At 58.2% G+C, this 17,655-nt stretch overlaps 4 protein-coding genes across 4 annotated transcripts; 2 read left to right on the forward strand and 2 right to left on the reverse strand.

Moving 5' to 3' along the window:
• Positions 1–289: 289 nt before the first annotated feature.
• On the forward strand, positions 290–5,059 carry ETH_00002025 (tRNA 2' phosphotransferase, putative; the record flags this gene model as incomplete). The annotated part of the gene is made up of 5 exons (XM_013372748.1): positions 290–2,611; positions 3,102–3,538; positions 3,754–3,878; positions 4,153–4,322; positions 4,685–5,059. 5 exons carry the CDS (start codon positions 290–292, stop codon positions 5,057–5,059), a joined length of 3,429 nt encoding a protein of 1,142 aa, XP_013228202.1.
• A 2,093-nt stretch (positions 5,060–7,152) lies between these two features.
• Positions 7,153–8,469, reverse strand: ETH_00002030 (uncharacterized protein; the record flags this gene model as incomplete). The annotated part of the gene is made up of 1 exon (XM_013372749.1): positions 7,153–8,469. One exon carries the CDS (start codon positions 8,467–8,469, stop codon positions 7,153–7,155), a length of 1,317 nt encoding a protein of 438 aa, XP_013228203.1.
• A 630-nt stretch (positions 8,470–9,099) lies between these two features.
• Positions 9,100–10,203, forward strand: ETH_00002035 (eukaryotic translation initiation factor 3 subunit 11, putative; the record flags this gene model as incomplete). Its single annotated transcript, XM_013372750.1, has 2 exons — positions 9,100–9,465; positions 9,808–10,203. 2 exons carry the CDS (start codon positions 9,100–9,102, stop codon positions 10,201–10,203), a joined length of 762 nt encoding a protein of 253 aa, XP_013228204.1.
• A 786-nt stretch (positions 10,204–10,989) lies between these two features.
• Positions 10,990–17,393, reverse strand: ETH_00002040 (uncharacterized protein; the record flags this gene model as incomplete). Its single annotated transcript, XM_013372751.1, has 11 exons — positions 10,990–11,122; positions 11,291–11,354; positions 11,647–11,770; positions 11,986–12,166; positions 12,334–12,404; positions 12,561–12,910; positions 13,072–13,657; positions 13,826–14,775; positions 14,988–15,543; positions 16,077–16,536; positions 16,798–17,393. The coding sequence occupies 11 exons, from the start codon at positions 17,391–17,393 to the stop codon at positions 10,990–10,992; spliced, it is 4,071 nt and encodes a 1,356-aa protein (XP_013228205.1).
• Between the last annotated feature and the right edge of the window lie 262 nt (positions 17,394–17,655).

The following is a 17,655-nucleotide window of genomic DNA, read 5'->3' on the forward strand; positions in this document are numbered from 1 at the left end:
GTGAGAGAGGGAGAGGCCGAAGAGTCCGCAGAGCCTTTCGGGTGCGTCTCCAATGGACGAGCTGGAGAGCCGGGGCTGCTGCTGATGGACACGCGGATCTGACCAGCATGCTTACGCCATTGTTGAGGGTTTTTTTGCAGTTTTGCTTTTTATAGTGACAGAAGCTGAAGTGTACAGACAGTTCAACGTATGCAGAGGGAACTGTAGTGGCCGGGATCACTTGCGACGCGAACCCGCCCGTGTCTTCGTTGCTAATGTTAGCAGCAGCAGTCGCTCTCACAGAACGTAGATGGAGAACCTCTGGACTCTCAGGTGTTCTTGCACTTCTTTATCGGGGAGCCCTTCCGCGCAGCCGCGGCTTCAGCAGCAGCAGCAGCGTCGGGCGCCCCAGCAACCATTCAAAGGGCTGCAGCAGCAGCAGCAGCAACACAAGTGCCAGCACGGCATGTTTTGCACGCAGCTCCCGGCTTTTAGGACCAAATGTGAAGGAGCTGTTGCTTCAGCATCAGGGCCTCTTGATTTGCAAACAAATGAGGCTGTAGTACGAAGCGAGCCCAGCGCTTGCTGCAGCAGCAGCTGCTGCAGCAGGAGCCAGAGCGGCCGCCTTGAAGTTTCACAGGGGGACGCGCTTCTAGGCAGCTGCAGCAGCAACAGCCGCGACAGCTTTATTGGTGGCGGTGACGCCGGCAGGTGCAGCGACAGCAGCAGCAGCAGCAGCAGCAGCGGCCTTCCGCGCATTGGCAGCACAGGCAGCAGCCCCAACAGCAGCACAAGCAGCTGCGCACACACAGATAGCAGCTCCGAGCTGCTCTCCTGTGCTGCAGTGCCCCAGGTGGCTACGGGGCGTGCTGCAGCACAGTTGCTGCTGTCGGAGGCCAACGCAGCGCCCGCAGCACAGCAGCAACAGCAGCAGCAGCAGCAGGATCGGCAGGAAGAGGAGCAGCAACATACTGGGCAAGACCAGGACCGAGCACAGCAGAAGCAGCAGCAACGAGAGCTGAGGCAGCAGGAACCGCAAAGGGCATTGCGACTAGCGCATGCGCAGCAGCAGCAGCAGCAGCAGCGAGAGGACCGAAACATCCAGCAGAAGCAGCAACCCCATCAGCAGCAGCAGCAGCAACAGAAGGAGCGTCCTCGCTGGATGCTGCGTCCCCCGCCAAAGCACCTTCTCAACCTCTTGGAAAGGGAGGCGTTCCGCTGCTGCTGCAGCAGCTGCTGCTCGTCAGTAGCGCAGCAGCGGCAGCAGCTTCCCTCAAGCCCCCACCTCTCTGCTGTGCTTAAGGGGGATAATGCTGTTGGTGGGTACGGCGCAGCAGCAGCACCTCTTTGCAGCAGCAGCAGCAGCGGTGGCAGCAGCCACAGCGAGCCCCCCGCTCCAAAGGTGGCGGCGGCAAAGTTATGCGGCGCCGCAGCAGCAGCAGCAGCAGCTGCTGCTGCTGCTGCAGCCGCTGCAGCAGCAGCAGCCGCTGCTGCAGATGGCTCGGATTCTGCTGCTTTCCCGTGCATGCTCGGGGGCAGCAGGAAAGGACTTCCGCTGCTGGAGAGCCACGGAGAAACTAGCAGCTCAAGCAGGTGCTGCAGCAGCAGCAGCGACGGAGATGAGTGCTGCAGCGTCGCAGCGCCTCTTTGCTGCTGCAGCACGAAAGAGAAGGCTGCAGCTGGCGGGCACCACGCGGACAACGCATTGAGGCTGAAGCCAACTGCTGCTATTCTCGCTGCTGCTGCTGTTCCTGCTGCTGCCGCTGCTGATGCTGCTGGTGCTGCATCAGGTGAGGATGACCTGCAGCAGCAGCGTACACCAAAACGGCTTTCCGCAAGCAGCTGCCTTCGGAACGTCAGCGCTCTCAACACCAGCAGCAGCAGCAACAGCAGCAGCAGCAACAGCGGTAAACGGAGAAGCAGCAGGGAGTGCAGGTGCGGCGGGGAGACAAAGAGCAGCAGCAGCTGTCTGCTTCGAGGCCTGCAGCAGGGGAGAGAGTCTGCTGTCACCGAGCAGACGCGCTGCAGCGGCTGCAGCGGCACCAGCAGCAGCTGCAGTGGCAGCAGCAGCTGCAACAGCTGCAGCAGGCACGGTCTGCAGATGCAGCAGCACGAATGCACTCTAGCAGAAGGAGCTGCAGCAGCAAATGCCGGTGCTGCTCAGCCTCTCCACACTCTTAAGACAGCAGACACAGGGGCCGCAGCAGCAGCAGCAGCGCGGAGCTGCTGCTGCTGCGCCTCTTCTGAATGCGCAGCAGGAGGTATCGACAACTACTTATGCTGCTCCACGCCGGCAGAGGCACCGGAAACAACTGCAGCAGCAGCAGCAGCAGCAGCAGCAGCACCAGCAGCAACGCTCAGTGACGGCCCTTCTGTGTGTGCAGGTTGCACAGCACCAGGTGGTCGCGCAGCTGCTGATGAGGACAGCAGCAGCAGCAGCAACCCCGACAGCAGCTGCTGCTGCGCCTTTTCTGCGCGCGGCGGCTACATTTTAATAAAGAAGTTAAACTTCATCTTGAGACATGGAGCTTCTCTATTTCGATTGCGCATTCGAGAAGATGGATTTGTTAGAGTCCGAGACCTCTTGGCGCTGCCCTGCATGCGCTCTGTAACCTGGAATGACCTCAAGAGTGTAAGTTGCTGCTGCTGCTGCTGCAACTCGTGTTGCTGCTGACGCATGTGGTGTATGGGGTGCTCGCCGTCACCTGGGGTGACCTTGGGAGTACAGCTTGCTGCTGCTGCTGCTGCTGCTGTTGCTGTTCGTACTGCTGCTGATGCCCGTGATTCATGTGGTGCTCGCCGCATTCGCTGCCAGGCCGCGGCTGCGTCCTTTGCTGCTGCTGCTGCAGCTGGTGCTGCTGCTTCTGGCACTGTTGGTGAGGGCGGATGCTTATGCTCATGCAGCTGCCGTACAGCTGTCGTGCCGCAGCTGAGTGCGTCTCTGCCGCTTTTGTTTGATGTTTTAATTGCTGTTGCTGCCTTAGCTGCTGCTTTTGCTGCTCCTGCTGCTGCTCCTTGTTTGTTGCTTTTGCTGCTGCTTTTGGTGCTGCTGTTACTGCTGCTGCTGCTGCAGTTGCTGCTGCTATTACTGCGAACCCGGCCACCTCTGCCGCTGTCTTCAGGCCGTTGAAGGAAATTTTAAGCGGCGATATGAACTTGTGTACGACAAAACGGAAGTAGAGACCTGCCCAGCCCTCATGAAGCAGCAGCAGCAGCAACAGCAGCAAGGAGAGGAGGGAGAAATGCTGCAGCAGCTAGAGGAGCAGCAAGCTGACTCGACCCAGGATTTGGCGGCGTTGGGGTGTTGCGACTGTGCTCACGCTGAACGCAGCCGCTGTAGCAGCGGCTGCAGCAGCAGCGGTGGCCTCACCACCCCCCCAGCAGCAGCAGCAGGAGCAGCAGGCGAGAGCCTATGCTGCAAAAGCGGCAGCACTGTTGTCTGTGGCTCAGTTGCTTGTGCAGATCACGGAGATAAAGCAGCAGCAAAGAAGGTTGAACGACTCAGCGGCAAGTGGCTGCTAAGAGCCACACAGGGCCACACCATTCCATACATACGCAGGTTAGCAGCAGCAGCACCAGCAGCAGCAGCAGCAGAAACCACAGCAGCAGCACGAACAGCAGCAGAGGAAACGACACGCGAGGCAGAAGTAGAAACACGGGTAGCAGACGTGCTGGTGTGGCGGCAACTGCGGCGCAGCAGCAGCGAAGCAGCAGCACAGCAGCAGCAGCGCAGCAGCAGCAGCGGTAGCTGGTTGTTGTGTTTGTTGTTTGCAGCGACTTGTTCATGCGGAGAGTGGAGAACGCTGCTGAGCTGCCCATTTGTGCCCACGGAACTTATCTAAGAAACTGGATGGCCATAAGGCATTTGGGGCTGCACAGAATGCACAGAAACCACATTCGTGAGCAGCAGCAGCAACAGCAGCAGCAGCACATGCATGCAGGGCGCGTCTGCAGTTTCTGTCTCGCTGCTGCTGCTGCTTCTCCGCACCATGCGGGCTGCAGCAGCAAACGCTGCTGCTGCTGCGTCTGTTGGCTGAGGCTGCTGCTGTGCTTTCCCTCTCGGCAGAATTTTCGCGCTTTGTGGCTGCAGAGCGCAGCTGCCGGGCTGCCGAGTGACGTTGGCCGCCACCCACACATGCAAATTTGCTGCTGCTGCTGCTGCTGCTGCTGCAGACTTCGCCACAGGGCTGCCGGGTGAGGCGACGGTGCTGAGCGGCATGCGTCGGAACTCCGAAGTTGCGGTGTATCTACACGTGGCGCGGGCAATGGCCAAGGGGGCAGTTTTTCTTCAATCCACAAATGGAGTTGTTTTAACTGAAGGCATAAAGGGGAGGCTGCCGCCGGTAGGCACTGCTGCTGCTGCTGTTGCTGCTGCTGCTGCGGCTGCGGGGCAGGCCAGCGGGGACTCGGCAGCGAACTGTGCAGCATTCAGACTGAGATAGCGCTCTAGATAAACAGGCAATAAGGCATTATAGCAGCAGCTAGAAGCGCTTAGTGTCAGGGCGAAGAAGTGCTGCAGCAAAAGTATATTTGAAATTCAGTTTAAGTTCAGCCGTTCTAGAGAGGGCAGTACGAGGTCCTTTGCATCTGGGTGCACCGTTGCTGCTGCTGCTGCTGCTGCTGCTGCTGTGCTCATGCTCGTTTTTCTGGCGCGGCTGACGGCGCTGCAACGCCGTTGCTGCTGTTGCTGCTGCTGCTGCTGCAGGAGCTGTTTGCGAAGGTGGTGCTGCTGCGGGAAGGCGTGGTGTTGATGCGGGACGGCGTGGATATGACAGATGAACATACAGAACTAATTCCCGAAGCTTTGCTGCATGCATCTGAATCAGCGATTTTCAGAGAGCAGCTGCAGCGGGACTTGGGCGTGCTGCAGCTGTCGCCGTATGCAGCACCAACCTGCGGGCTGATGGCCCGGCAGAGCAGCAGGGTGGACCTTGCAGCAGCAAACCATTTGCTGCATGCGTACCACCACCACCGCCACCACCACCACGACAAGAGCCACCAGCAGCAGCAGCAGCAGCAGCAACTGCAGCTGCTTCGCCAGCTGCAGCAGCACACTGAGGGCGACCACGAGCTGCAATGAGCAGCAGCGCAGCAACACACCTAGGAACGGGAAAGCGACAGAGGCAGCAGAGGCAGCAGATGCAGGAGCAGCAGGAGCTGCAACGGCTGCAACAGCGGCACCCCCCGCTCGTGGAGCTGCAGTAGCAGCAGCAACAGCAACGCCGGCACCCCCAGGCGCTGCAGGAGACGCAACATTAGCAGCAGCAGCACCCGCTGGAGCAGCTGCAGCAGCAAGAACACACCCACCATATCGGAAGGGGGGGAGAGGGCACTTCAGGGGCATTGAGTGGCTTCCGCCTGAGCAGCAGCGACGGGCGTGACCAGGAGAAGCAGCAGCAGCAGCAGCTGCTGCTGCTGCTGTTTCAGTGATAGCCTAGAAACAAAGGCTTGCGCGCCAGTAGAGGGTCTGTCTGTCTTATGGTTAATAACTGAGTCGAACGAGAAAGCAAAGAGCTTTCTAGTCAGCTTTTTTTATTGGTAAGACACTCGGCTGAAGTGTCTGTACACCCTGGAGGTGCCAGGGCACGAGGGAGGTGCTTCTATCTGTACACCTCGGAGGTGTCTGTACACCTCAAATGTTCTGTGTGCCCGAAAGTGTGAAGTACGCCGCCGCGTAGTTTCGTGTACACCCCAAAGTTGCGTGTACACTGCAAGTTTGCATTGGGCTGTATGTACAGCGGGCTTGGGGTGCCTGTGCCAGGTGTCTGTACACCTGAGGGGGCCGCGTGCACTGTACAGAGCTGCGCGCTTTGATGCAAATGGAATTAAAGCGTCCGTTCTTTGTCTTCTTTTGTTGAATTAGATCTCCGTGCAGTCTCGGTCGGGTGCTGCTGCTGCGCCCGCGGAGGGCGCAGGCCGAAGTGCCAAAGAGCAAAGGCACACTGGCAAGCACACTAGCACAGATAGTGTGTGCAGCAGCAGCAGCAGCAGCAGACGGAAGCTGAATGACAGCGCCGTTGAATTTGGGTTCTTGCTATCTTAATTTCATGGATGTGGAGGCCAGTAGCGATGCCTAAGAAACAGGAAAAGTCCAGCAGCAGCGCTTAGAGCTGCTGCGTGCCTTGTTCTATTCCATGTTGCTGATGTTTAAGAGTGAGTGTCAGTTTTGTGGAATTACGGCTTTCGCGCCGCCCTTGTTCGCGGTGTACGTACACCTCGACGCACTACACGTTCTTTTCGCTGCAGCTCGCAGCAGCAGTCTTCTCTTAATCTGCAGAGGGATCACACAAGCATATTTTTTTAAATTAATCGGAGAGTTTAGACACAAAACCAAAAACCATGCATTGATTTTGTTACTCCAATTCGACGCGGTGCGCTGCCAAAGCGGCAGAGCCAACTAGTTGGCTCCAGACTTAAATAGTATTTCTTTTATTTTACTTCCAAAAACCAAAGTGCTCACTAAGAGGACTACTTAAGTTGCTGCAGACACAAAAATGGTAAAGGTCCGGACGAAGTGGTGGCAGTATTCTCAAAGGCTGGATTAAAATGAGGAAGTAGTCTCGCACTAGTTTGCTTCAGCAGGCAGCATTGGTATTAGTTTGCTGCAGCAGGCAGCATCAGTATTAGCTTGCTGCAGCAGGCAGCACCCGTATTAGTCTGCTGCAGCAGGCAGCACTAGTAGTAGCTTGCTCCAGCAGGCAGCATTAGTATGAGTTCGCTACAGCAGGCAGCAAAAGAGCAGCAGCAGGCACACGACCGCTCCTTAGCTGCTGCAGCCAGTAGACTGGGGAGTTGGCGGCGCTGCAGAGGGCTGTAATTTTAGACCTTTTTTTATTGTTTATATTCTATTATGAATATTTAGTTTGTCAAATGTATCTATAGATATGTTGTTGTTCATCTTTGTGTTCCTCAACTGCATGCAAGCTAACTGGCTCATCCATATTTGCCTACCCAAGCTCAAGGCTGTGGGAGTCAACGCTAGAAAGTTGCAGAAAGACAAAACTGGATCTTAAAAGGTTCTTTAAAATCTTCTTAAAAAGCATCTCTGCACTAAAAAATGGAATAAATGGAGTTGAATTGTCCGGCCCTGCCTCGGCGGTGCACTGCTTGAGGTGTATGTACACCTCAGCGCAAAGCGCTGCAGTGTACATACACCGCGCGAGTTCGGCCGTTTCAGTCGGGAGGCAGAGCCCCAGGAGGCGGCAAAAAAGGAAGCAAAGGATGATTAGAATTTATAAAACTAAATAAAGGACGAAGAGCACTATTTCCCCGCAAGCAAGGAGGCACACAGCGAGGGCCGCGGCAGCGCAGCAGGTCCGCTAGGGTGGCTGCTGTCAAGCCGTCGCAGCAGCAGCTCCCGCTGCTGCTGCTGCTGCTGCTGTTGTCGCTGCAAGGGCTGTCACTGTCAGTGCCACTGCCGTGGCTGCCGGTCCCGCTGCTGCTGCTGCTGCTGTTGCTGCTGGTGTGGCTGTTGATCTTGCTGCAGCTGCTGCTGTTGCCCTTCACCCGATGGCGGCCCCAGCAGCAGCGCGTTTGCCCACAAGAGCACTTTGCGCTTGCCTGAGAGCCTGCTGCTGCTGCTGCTGTTGCTGCTGCTGGAGGCCGCTCCTGCAGCTGCAGCAGCTGCAGCAGGTGCTGCATCTGCTGCTGGTCCATGTGGCGCAAATGCACAGAAAGGAAGCCCGAAATGACCCACTGCAGCTCCAGTGAAGGAAGATGGGGAGCCAAAAACAGCAAATAAGATTTCATTTCTGCACTTTTGAAGCTGGCAGCAAGTGCAGCGTCCTGCGGTTCCGCAGCGGGCTCCCTGAGGTGTCTGTACACCCCAAAACGCTCTGCAGCAGACCCAAACTCTGCAGCAGCTTGCATGCACTGGCGCCTCACCAGCAGTCCCAGCTCGCACTGCTGCTGCTGCTGACGCTCAGCAGCAGGAAGGTAGCGAACTAGGGGCACTCCCCAGATGTTCAGTGGCTCCCCCGGGCCAGCAGCAGCAGCAGCTGCTGCTGCTGCTGACGGTGGGCTTCCTGCTGCTGCTGCTGCTGCTGAGGGTGGGTTTCCTGCTGCTGCTGCTGCTGCAGGTGAGGACGCGAGCATCATCAGCCGCTTGTGCGCCTCGAAGTGCAGGCGGCCCCCAGGCTTGGCCTCGTAGATCCAGTCATCCTCAGCTGCTGCAGATTCTGCTGCAGGGGCTGCAGCGGGCGCGGAGGGGGCTGCTGCTGCAGCAGCAGCTGCTGCTGCTGCCTCTTCTTCCCCCCGCTGGCTGTCGTTCGCGCCTGCATCGTGTGCTGGACATTCTGCCCCCACTGCCTCCTCAAATAACTCCTTTTCTGAGTTTATTTTTAATTTATTTCCCTTTTTTTCTGCCAAAAGAGTCCCCACAGACTGCTGAGACGAAGAGAAGCAGCAGCTCTGACCGCAGCTTTCAATAACACGCAGCCTGGGTCGCCAGCTGCGCACCCATAGCAGCCCTGCTGATGCCGCTTTCAACATAGGATGAATTTAATTTAATTATTTTATTAAACGGTTTTAAACTTGCAAAGATTTAGCAGCAGTTACACGCAGGAAGAGCCAGAAAAAAGACAAGATCAGCCCAAACGCAGCAGCGAGCCAGCGCAAGCTGCGCGCAAGGCACCGCCTTCATCATTTATGGAAAGCGTTTGATTATAAATTGAAATGTGTTTGACTTTTTCCAAAAACGTAAAAAAAAAGGAGTAAAAACTGGTGGGCTGGAGGCTAGCTTGCTTACGGGGCTGGGCTGGCTGCTGCAGGGAAGCTGCTGAGTGTGGTTTGTCTGCATGCAGCGGCTGCTGCGCACGTGGAGCATTTGTTGCTGAGTAATTAGAAGAAGAGCCTGCGGCTTTGTTTTGCGGGAAAATTGAAAGTTGAAATCCTGCAATTCTCTGTCTGTAGACTGGCCGAACGGGGCGCCGGTGTGGGGAGCGGGGTGGAGGCACTTGCGCAGCATTTGGGGCGGTTTCCGCGGGGGAACTGGGAAAGTGAGGGGAAATATAAGTGGAAATATATATTATTTGCACAATTTTGAACATTTTGCGCGCGGAGATCGCGTGGTAGCTGGGAATTCGGGGCAGGTTCCGCGAGGTGTTGCGCCGACGACGCACAATGACGGAGCCCGCAGTCAGCGTGGAGCAGTTCCCCGTGGAGGACTTGTTGAATATTCACCAAATGATATATTTGCCGAGCACTTTGGACTTGTTGGTGAGCCATTTGGAAAAGGGAATCGCCGCGGGCGGGGCCTCTCCCGACTTGTGTTCTGCGGTGCTCCGGCTGTACCTGCTCTACCCCCAGTGCGCCAATGCAGAAGTTGTACGCAAGATCCTCGTGCAGACTATAGTGGCTCTTCCTGAGAACCAGTTTGGCTACTACGCATGCATCGCGCCTTCGCACTTTTCGAACCCCGAAGACGAAAAGAAGGTCCAGGACGTCCTCACTCTCCAGGAGCTCCTCGAGAGCTGCGACTTCAAAGCGGTGAGCCCGGCGCAGCAGCAGCAGCAGCAGCTGCTGCTGCTGCTGCACCATATGCTGCTTGTTAAGGCCTGCATATTAGCTAAAATGCTGCTGCGCGCTTCTTGCTTTTGCTGCTTCCACGAAGCACCGCGGCTTCAGTGCGGCTGCGCGTACACTTGCTGCGCAGCGTGTGCGCCGCTGCTGCTGCAGCTGCTGCTGCAGCAGCAGCAACGAGCCCGCGTTTTTCGGATTTTTAAGCTGCACGGGTGTGTTTTTCGGATTTAAATCTGCTGCTGCTGCTGCTGCATGCGTGGAGGCCGCTGGAGCTGAATAGTTTCTCGGTTGGTGCGGAGTTTGCTGCAGGCGTGGGCGATGCTGCGGGAACCCGAAATGGCCGACGTGCTGCACACGCCGGGAGTGGTGGAGGCGCTGCGGCGTTATGTGTGCGAAGTGCTGCAGCAGACGTTTTCGACAATATCTCTGTCGGACTTTTGCCAGCTGCTGAACCTGAACGCAGCAGCAGCAGCAGCAGCAGCAGGCGCAGCAGCAGCGGCCGACGAGAAGGTCGAAAAGCTCGTCAAAGCCAGGGGATGGACCATCGAAGATGCTGCTGCTGGCCAAAAGATTGTCCGAGTTGTCCCCAGAGAAACTGATGCCCCCAAAGCCCTCGCCACGAGAGCTTCTGTGGCTCACAAAACTGTTGAAAAGTATTTATCTGTCGAAGGCCTTCGCCAGTGCCTCGCGCTTCTCGAGAGCTAGCTCCCCGCAGCAGCAGCAGCAGCAGCAGCAGCGGCGGCGGCCGCAGCTGACACGCAGCAGCAGCCGCCCACCAGCTGCTCCAACGGCAGCTGCAGCGGCTGCAGCAGGAGCCGCTGCAGCGGCTGCGGCTGCAACGGCTTCAGCTGCGGCGCCAGCAACTGCGGCAGTAGCAGCTACAGCAGCGGCAACTGCAGCAGCAGCAAACTGCAGCTGCAGCAGCTCCAGGTTGCTGCTGTAGAGGCAGGAACTCATTTGTTCGTTTCTCAGCCTAGCTCTGTCTTTCGTTTGCTGCTGCATGGGCTGCTGCTTGAAGGCCACGGGACCGGCATGCAGCTGAACAACTACATCCTGCTTGCTGCACCAGCTGCAGCAGCAGCAGATTAGAAGTGCCGCTGCGTGCGTTTAGTTGCAGCTGCTGTTGCAGCTGCAGCAGCAGCGAACTAGAAGTGCTGTTGCGTGCGCTTAGTTGCAGCTGCTGCAGCTGCAGCAGCAGCTGCAGCAGCAGCAAACTAGAAGTGCTGCTGCGTGCTGCTAGTTAAATACAAATTAGGAAGCAGTTGGTCTCTGCAGAAATCAACATATGCCTCCAGACAGCTCCGCTGCTCTCTTGGCCGCACAAGCCGCAGAGACAGAAGCAAAATGGGGCCAGAGGCGCATCAGCTGCAGCGCGTTGCTGCTGCAGCAGCACGAACAGCAGCGGCGCTGCGAGGTTCTGCTGCTGTTGCTGCTGCTGCAGGAGGCGCTGTCGTCGCAGCAGCAGCAGCTCTTGCTGCGGGGAAAAAGGCCTTAGGAGCCCAAACTACAAGCAGTGTCCCGCTTCTGCTGCTGCTCCTGCTGCTGCTCTTGTTGCTGCTGCTGAGACAGCCCGAGAGCTTCTACAGTTGTCTGCAGGCACAGCTGCACCTCCCGCCGTAAGCAGCTGCAGCGCAGCAGACGCAGCAGCAAAAGCGCAGCACCAGCAGCAGAGGGCTCCAAAGACAGCACTTAATGCATTGCAGCAGCGGCAGCACATCGCAGCAGCAGCAGGACGTCGCAGCAGCAACGGCAGTCTGTCTCAGCAGCAGCAGCAGCAGCGGCAGGGGCCTACGCGTCATCGCACGTGACCAGCGAGACAAGCTTTGGCATTAACAGCAGCAGGTGCGCCTTGCTGCCTGCAGCACAGCAGCGCAGCAGCACAGTAGCAGCAGCGCCGCTATTCAGAGGCATCTAAGTATAAGAAACAATCTAAACCAAACTAGGGAAGCTGCATATCAAAGGGAAGCTGCAGCAGAGCCGAATGGCAGCAACAGCAGCAGCAGCAGCAAGCCTCAAAAGAAGCAGCAGCATTCGTTGTTGCTGTTGCTGCGCCACGACCGCGGCCACCGCCGTGGCGGCAAAGCAGCTCGCCGCACAACAGCTCGCACAGCAGCAGCAGCAGCAGAGGCAGCAGCAGCGGCAACACACCTGCAAGCTGCATCAGCAATGAAACGCTTGGACGAGAGCTCTGCGGATTTGCAGGAGCAGCACACTGGAGTGTCCGTACACTTGAAAACACGAAAGCCAGGAGACGCGGGTCCACAGCCCCTCCCTGCGAGCAGCAGCAGCAAATAAGCAGCGAGACAAAACCAAATAAAGTGAAAAGCACGCGCTAAGCTGCTGCTGCTGCTGCTGCACGTGCTGTTGCTGCTGCTGGTGCAGCTTCTGCTGTTGGTGTTCCCGCTACCGGCCTCGGAGGTGCAGGTGTTGCTGCTGCTGTTGCTGCGGGTGCTGCTGCTGCTGCTGTTGCTGTTGCTGCAAACGAACCTCTGGGCCATCACGAGCTGCCTCTGCGTACGCTCTGACGACTCTGTCACACTCCTGCAGCAGCAGGGGCAGCAGGAACTCTTGTCTTGCTGCAGCAACTGCTGCAGTTGCTGCTGCCGCTGCGTCACTTCCCTCTGCATGCGCCTCCTCCGGGCTGCGCGCTTCGCACACCCGGAAGAACCTGGCAGCAGCACAACAGAAGGCGGCAGCAGCTGCTGCAGCACGTCTCAGCCGCAGCCAGCAGCACTGCTGCAGCAGCGGCCACTGCAGCAGCAGCTCATCGGTCCACTGCTGTTGCACTCCAGCAGATCACGGTGTACGTACACCTCAAGTGGGGTAAGCGCTTACAAAGAAAATGCCTCTTGGGCAAAAGTTGACGGAGCCCGCATGTCAGTGCAGGCTAGCTGCAGCACCGAAGCCTGAACCAGCAGCAGCAGCAGCAGCAGCAGCAGCAGCAGCAGCCCAGCTCAGCGCCGTGATATGCTGAAACCCCGGCGAGGTAAGCAGCAACAGTAGCTGCCGATGTTGCTCTTGCTGCTGCTGCTGGTGCTGTCTAGGGAGGAAGGATATCTTACGAGATCGGCCAGAGTGGTGGTAGACCACGGGTGCTGCTGCTGCTGCTGCAGCACCGTGGCAGCAATCCGCAGCACCCATCGCCGCAGCAAGACAACCTCCGGACTGTCACAGAGTTGCTGCTGATGCTGCTGCTGCAGCTCCTGCTGCACGTGCTGCACTTGCTGCTGCACCTGCTGCAGCTCTTGCAGCAGCTGCTGCAGCGTTTGCTGATTGCTGGGGCTGCAAGCGTACGGGGGAGGAGGCGGCTGCTGCGGGAAGAGCTGCTGCTGCTGCTGCTGCTGCAGGTACAGCTCGCTTGCAGCAGCACTAGGAAGAAAGGAAGGGGTGCTAAATGGTTGCGGCAGATGCGCTGCAGCGCAAAAGCACCCCAAATCCTGAACCCTAAACCCTGAACCCCTGAAACCTAAACCCTAAACCCTAGCCCCCAAACCCTAAACCCACGATCCCAAGCCCCAAAAACAGCAACTCGCGGAGACTGCATGCGCCACAAAGGTTTAAGTGTCTCCTTACTTTGAACAGCATTTAGTTGCTGATGTTTGTGCAGAAGTTGCTGTAGCTGCTGCTGGCGTTTATGGAGCTGTAGCAGCTGCTGCTGCAGCTGCTGCTGCTGCAGCTGCTGCTGCTGCTTCTGCTGCTGCTGCAGCGAACCGTGGTCATCCGTAGCTAGCTGCAGCAGCGCAGAGCTGACTGCGCGCCACAGCAGCGCCAGAGTTTCAGGCGAGACAAGTAGATTAGCTGCTGCTGCTGCTGCTGCTGCTGCAGCATCTTCACAAAGAGTGCATGCAGCTTGTGCTGCCAGAGCCCAAAAGCCAACTGACTTCAGCCGCGGGTCTTGGCGGGTAGCAGCAGCAGCAACGAAGTGCTGCAGCACCAGAGGCACGCAGCTTAGGACAGCATCTAGGGCCGTTCTGTTGCTTCTGCTGCTGCCGCTGGAGCCCCGTTGCTGCTGCTGCTGCTGCTGCTGCTGGTCTGCATGCATTGCCTTGACGATGGCTATACGGAAGAACTGCAGCAGCAGCAGCAGCGCCGAGCTGCCCAGCGCAAGACTCAGCGAGTCCCCGAAAAGCCGCCGCAAGTTCAGCAGCACCCGGCAAATCTGAAACACACAGCGCGGCGCAGCAGCAGCAGCAGCAGCAGCAGCTGTAAGGCAACCGACAAACGAGCCGCAGGAGCTTGAACAAAGCAAGACTACGGACATACCGAGTGCTAAGGCAACAGGAAAACAGCAGCCGCAGCAGCAGCACCAGCAGCAGCAGCAGCTAACCTCCTCCAGAAGGCAGGGCAGGACATCTTCATTCGGGGCTGCATGCGCAGTCGGCAGCAGCTGCAGTAAACGCCCGCAGGTCATTAGCTGGAGGCTTGTGAGGCGGAAGGAGCAGCAAAAGGGCAGTTCATCTTTCAAGCACGCAGCGGCATCAGCAGCACTAGCAGCAGCCGCTGCAGCAGCTGCTGCTGCTGCTGAGCCCTCTTCTGATTCTCCAGCAGCTGCAACGTCCGTTAATGCTGCGCTTGCTGCTGCTGCTGTTTCCAGCGGGGAAGAAGCTGCTGAAGGTGTTTGCTGCAGGGGTAAGAAGCGGCGCAAGTCAATCCGCTGTCTCATCTCGTCCAGCATGGCTGCTGTTGGTGCAGCAGCAGCAGCAGCTGCTGCTGCTGTTGCGGCTGCTGCTGCTGCTGTTGCAGCTGCAGGTGTGCTGCTCGTGCTGCTGCATGCGGTGCTGTCGGGCTCAAAGGGGTTCGTTGACTTCACGTGCTGCGGAGAACCTGCTGATCCTCGGGGGCTGCTGCTGCTGCAAGCAGCAGCAGCAGCAGATGCAGCGGCAGCTGCTGCTGCAGCATGCTGCTGCAGTCGCAAGCACGAAAAGCCCAGCTTGAGGCTGTCACCGTTACGTTTGCTGCTGCAGCTGTTTCGTCTAGCTGTCCCTGCTGCGCCTTGCACTCCCTGCACAGGCGGCAAGTGTAGCAGGAGCTGGTGCTGCTGCTGTTGCTGCTGCTGAGACCCCACAAGCAGCCTGCAGTCTGCTGCAGCAGCAAACTCCATGACGCTGCTACGAACGACCGCCCAAGAGTACCAAGGCCCCTCTGAAGCGGGGTGTGCAGCTGCATGCCACTCCTGCTGCTGCTCCTCTTGCAGCAGCGGCAGTTGCTGCTGCTGCTGCTGCTGCGCCTGCTGTTGTGGCTGCTCCTGTGGTGGGGTCTCTGGAGAAGTACTGGCCCCTGCGAAGCGAAGTCAACCACCAAACCCTCCCTTAGCCTTGAATCAGTGCAGGGTTTAGGGTTTAGCGTTCCGGATCTAGAGAATCGGATCACCGGCGCAGCTGCAGCAGCAGCAGGGAATGAGGCAGCCAAACCACCGCAGCAACAGCAGCACCAACAGCAGCAGCAACAGCAGCAGCAGCAGCAGCAGCAGCAGCAGCAGCAGGGCTGACCAGTGGTCTCCGCAGCAGGCGGCAAGGCAAGGGGAGTTGCATGACGAGAAAAAAGAGAAGGCGAAGTCAGCACCCCCAGCGCGAGCTGTACAGACACCGCGTGCTCCACTGACCCAGTCGTCACTGCTGCTGCTGCTCCTGCTGCTGCAGCAGCTGCTGCAGGGGCTGCTGCTGCTGCTGCTGCTGCTGTCGCTGCTGCTCGTCGTGCAGAAGCGAACTCCAGCAGCTCCAGAAGAGAAGACATGACGGCCTCTGCCTCTTGCGCCCCCAGCGAGCTCCGCTGCAGCAGCAGCAGCAGCTGCTTCTGCTGCTGCTGCTCGGGGGTGCTTGCTTGCTGCAGTGCACTTAATGGCGGCAGCAGGTTCCTCGCAAGCTGCCAGTACACTGACCAACCCATCATCCACAATGTCGTTGTTCCTTCCGTTTCACTCTCGTTGCTGCTGCTCCTGCTGCTGCTGCTCCTGTTGCTGCTGCTGCTGCTGCTGCTGTCCGCGAGGTCCTCGACAGCACCAAACGAAGAGCGATGGTATAGTTGTTGCAAAGTCTCCAGTGGGACCTAAGACAGCAGCAGCAGCAGCAGCAGCAGCAGCGGCAGAAGACTGGCTACCCAGCGGCAGAATGACAGAAAGCCGGGCTGGCTCTACCGGCTGCATATGAAGCGGCAGCTACAGCAGCAGCAAATGAGCAGCAGCAGTTGTCGCTGCATGCAGCGGCAACTGCTGCTGCTCATTTGCTGCATGCAGCAGCCCGATATGTGAGCGCCAAGACAACCATTAAAGACAATGGACAGCAGCAGCAGCACGCAGAACACAGTTTCAGCAGCAGCGGCAACAGCGGCCCGGCAGACCGTACGAAGCAGTAACAGCAGCAAAATGGGAGATGATAAACAGAAACAGCATGACAGAGCACGACAGGCAGTAGCAGCACAGCAGCAGCAGCAATAGCAGCAGCAACAAAAGCACCAGCACCAACAGCAGCAGCAGCAACAGAAGCAGCAGCAGCAAAGCAGCAGCAACAGCAGCAGAAGCAACAGCAGCAACAGCAGCAGTAACAGCAGCAGCAACAGCAGCAGCAGCAGCAATCCCTTACAGGCACAAATGATACGCTGAGGGTCAGAGTGTCTTCCAGAGCTCGATTTGCTGCCAGCAGCAGCTCGGGGGGAGGCGAATTTGCTGTCTGTGTTGCTGCTTGGATCGAGACCAGCAGCGCAGCAGCAGACTCAACTATGACGTCTACGATTTCGCGCTGCTCATTGAGCTGCTGCGCTTGTTGCTGCTGCAGCTCCTGCTGCTGCTCCTGCTCCTGCTGCTGCTGCTGCTGCTGCAGTGCGCCAGCATAGTGCAGCAAAAGCACACGCACCCCATCCACAGCAATGACAAGAGTCTCTGCCCACTGCTTCGCCTCCGTGTCGCTGCTGTTGCTGCTGCTGCTGGTACTTCTGCTGCTGTTGTTGCTGCTGCCACTGCTGCTCTCCCCTCGCCGCAACGCCAGCTTAATATACGCGCCGCAAACATCCAACAAGGTCGTGGTCAGGATGCGGGAAACGCACCTGCAGCAGCAGCAACAGCAGCAGCAGCCGCGGAATCATGCCACAATTTGAGCCAGGGTGCAACAGCAGCATCTTTGCTGCTTCTGCTGCTGCGAAGACGCTCTAGCTGCTCTAGTCTGCGGCCCCATAGACACTTCACTTTTGCCGAGAGCTGTTTCCCTCCGCAACAGCAGCAGCACCGTCAGCAGCAGCGGCAAATTGAGCAGTCGCAGCAGCACTGTGGGCAGCAGCAGCAGCAGCAGCACCAGCACCAGCTGGCACCTCAGTGCGTGCGCTTGCTGCAGCGACAAGGGGCAGGAGCGCAGCGCAGCAATTAGACTGCGCAAAGAGCAGTGCCGCAGCTCTGGCCTTTTGTCTGTGGCGAGTTGACTCAAGTGCAAGAATGTTTGGGAAGTTAGCAGCTCCTCCACTGCCTGCTGCTGCTGCTGCTGCTGCTGCTGCTGCTCTTGCGTGAGCCACAGAGGCTCGAAAGCGCGCAGGTGGGATGCGAGCTGCAGGCCGCAGAAAGCCGTGTCTGCCGCATCCTCTGCTGCTTGTGCTGCTGCTCGTGGGCCTGCTGCTGCTTCGTTTGCTGCAGCAGCCGGCGCTGCGCTGGCTTCGGCTTTGTCTTCTGCTGCAGCAGCAACAGCAGCAGCATTTTTCTTTCGACGAGACTTTCCTAAGAAGTCTGTGAGGGACCAAAGAAGGCCAATGCATCTGTAGGCGAAGCAAGAAGCAAAGCCCGCCGACAGATCTGCCGTTCCAGCTGCTGCTGCTGCTGCTGCGTCGCTGCTGCTGCTGCTGCTGCTCTCCTCGGAGCTCGCCAGCCCCCCCACAGCCGCCGCCAAGACATGTGTCAGTCGCTGCAGCAAAGGCATACTCGTGAAACAGAATAGTCAAAAGCAGCGACACTTGCGCAACAGCAGCAACAGCAGCAACAGCAGCAGCAGCAACAGGCGCAGCAGCTCACATGCATCGGGATTTCCTCTCCGTAGTCATGCACTATGAGCTCCGCCAAGGCGAGAAGTTCCCTGCGCTCTGCGCTGCAGCCTGGGGTCTGGATTAGCTGTTTGCTGCTGCTGCTGCTGCTGCTGCAGCAGTTCGTGCTTCTGGCAGCAGCAACTGCAGCAACAACCGCAT

Source organism: Eimeria tenella, genomic scaffold, assembly GCF_000499545.2.
Source record: "Eimeria tenella Houghton genomic scaffold, Eth_scaff106, whole genome shotgun sequence".
In the NCBI taxonomy this organism is placed as follows: domain Eukaryota; phylum Apicomplexa; class Conoidasida; order Eucoccidiorida; family Eimeriidae; genus Eimeria; species Eimeria tenella.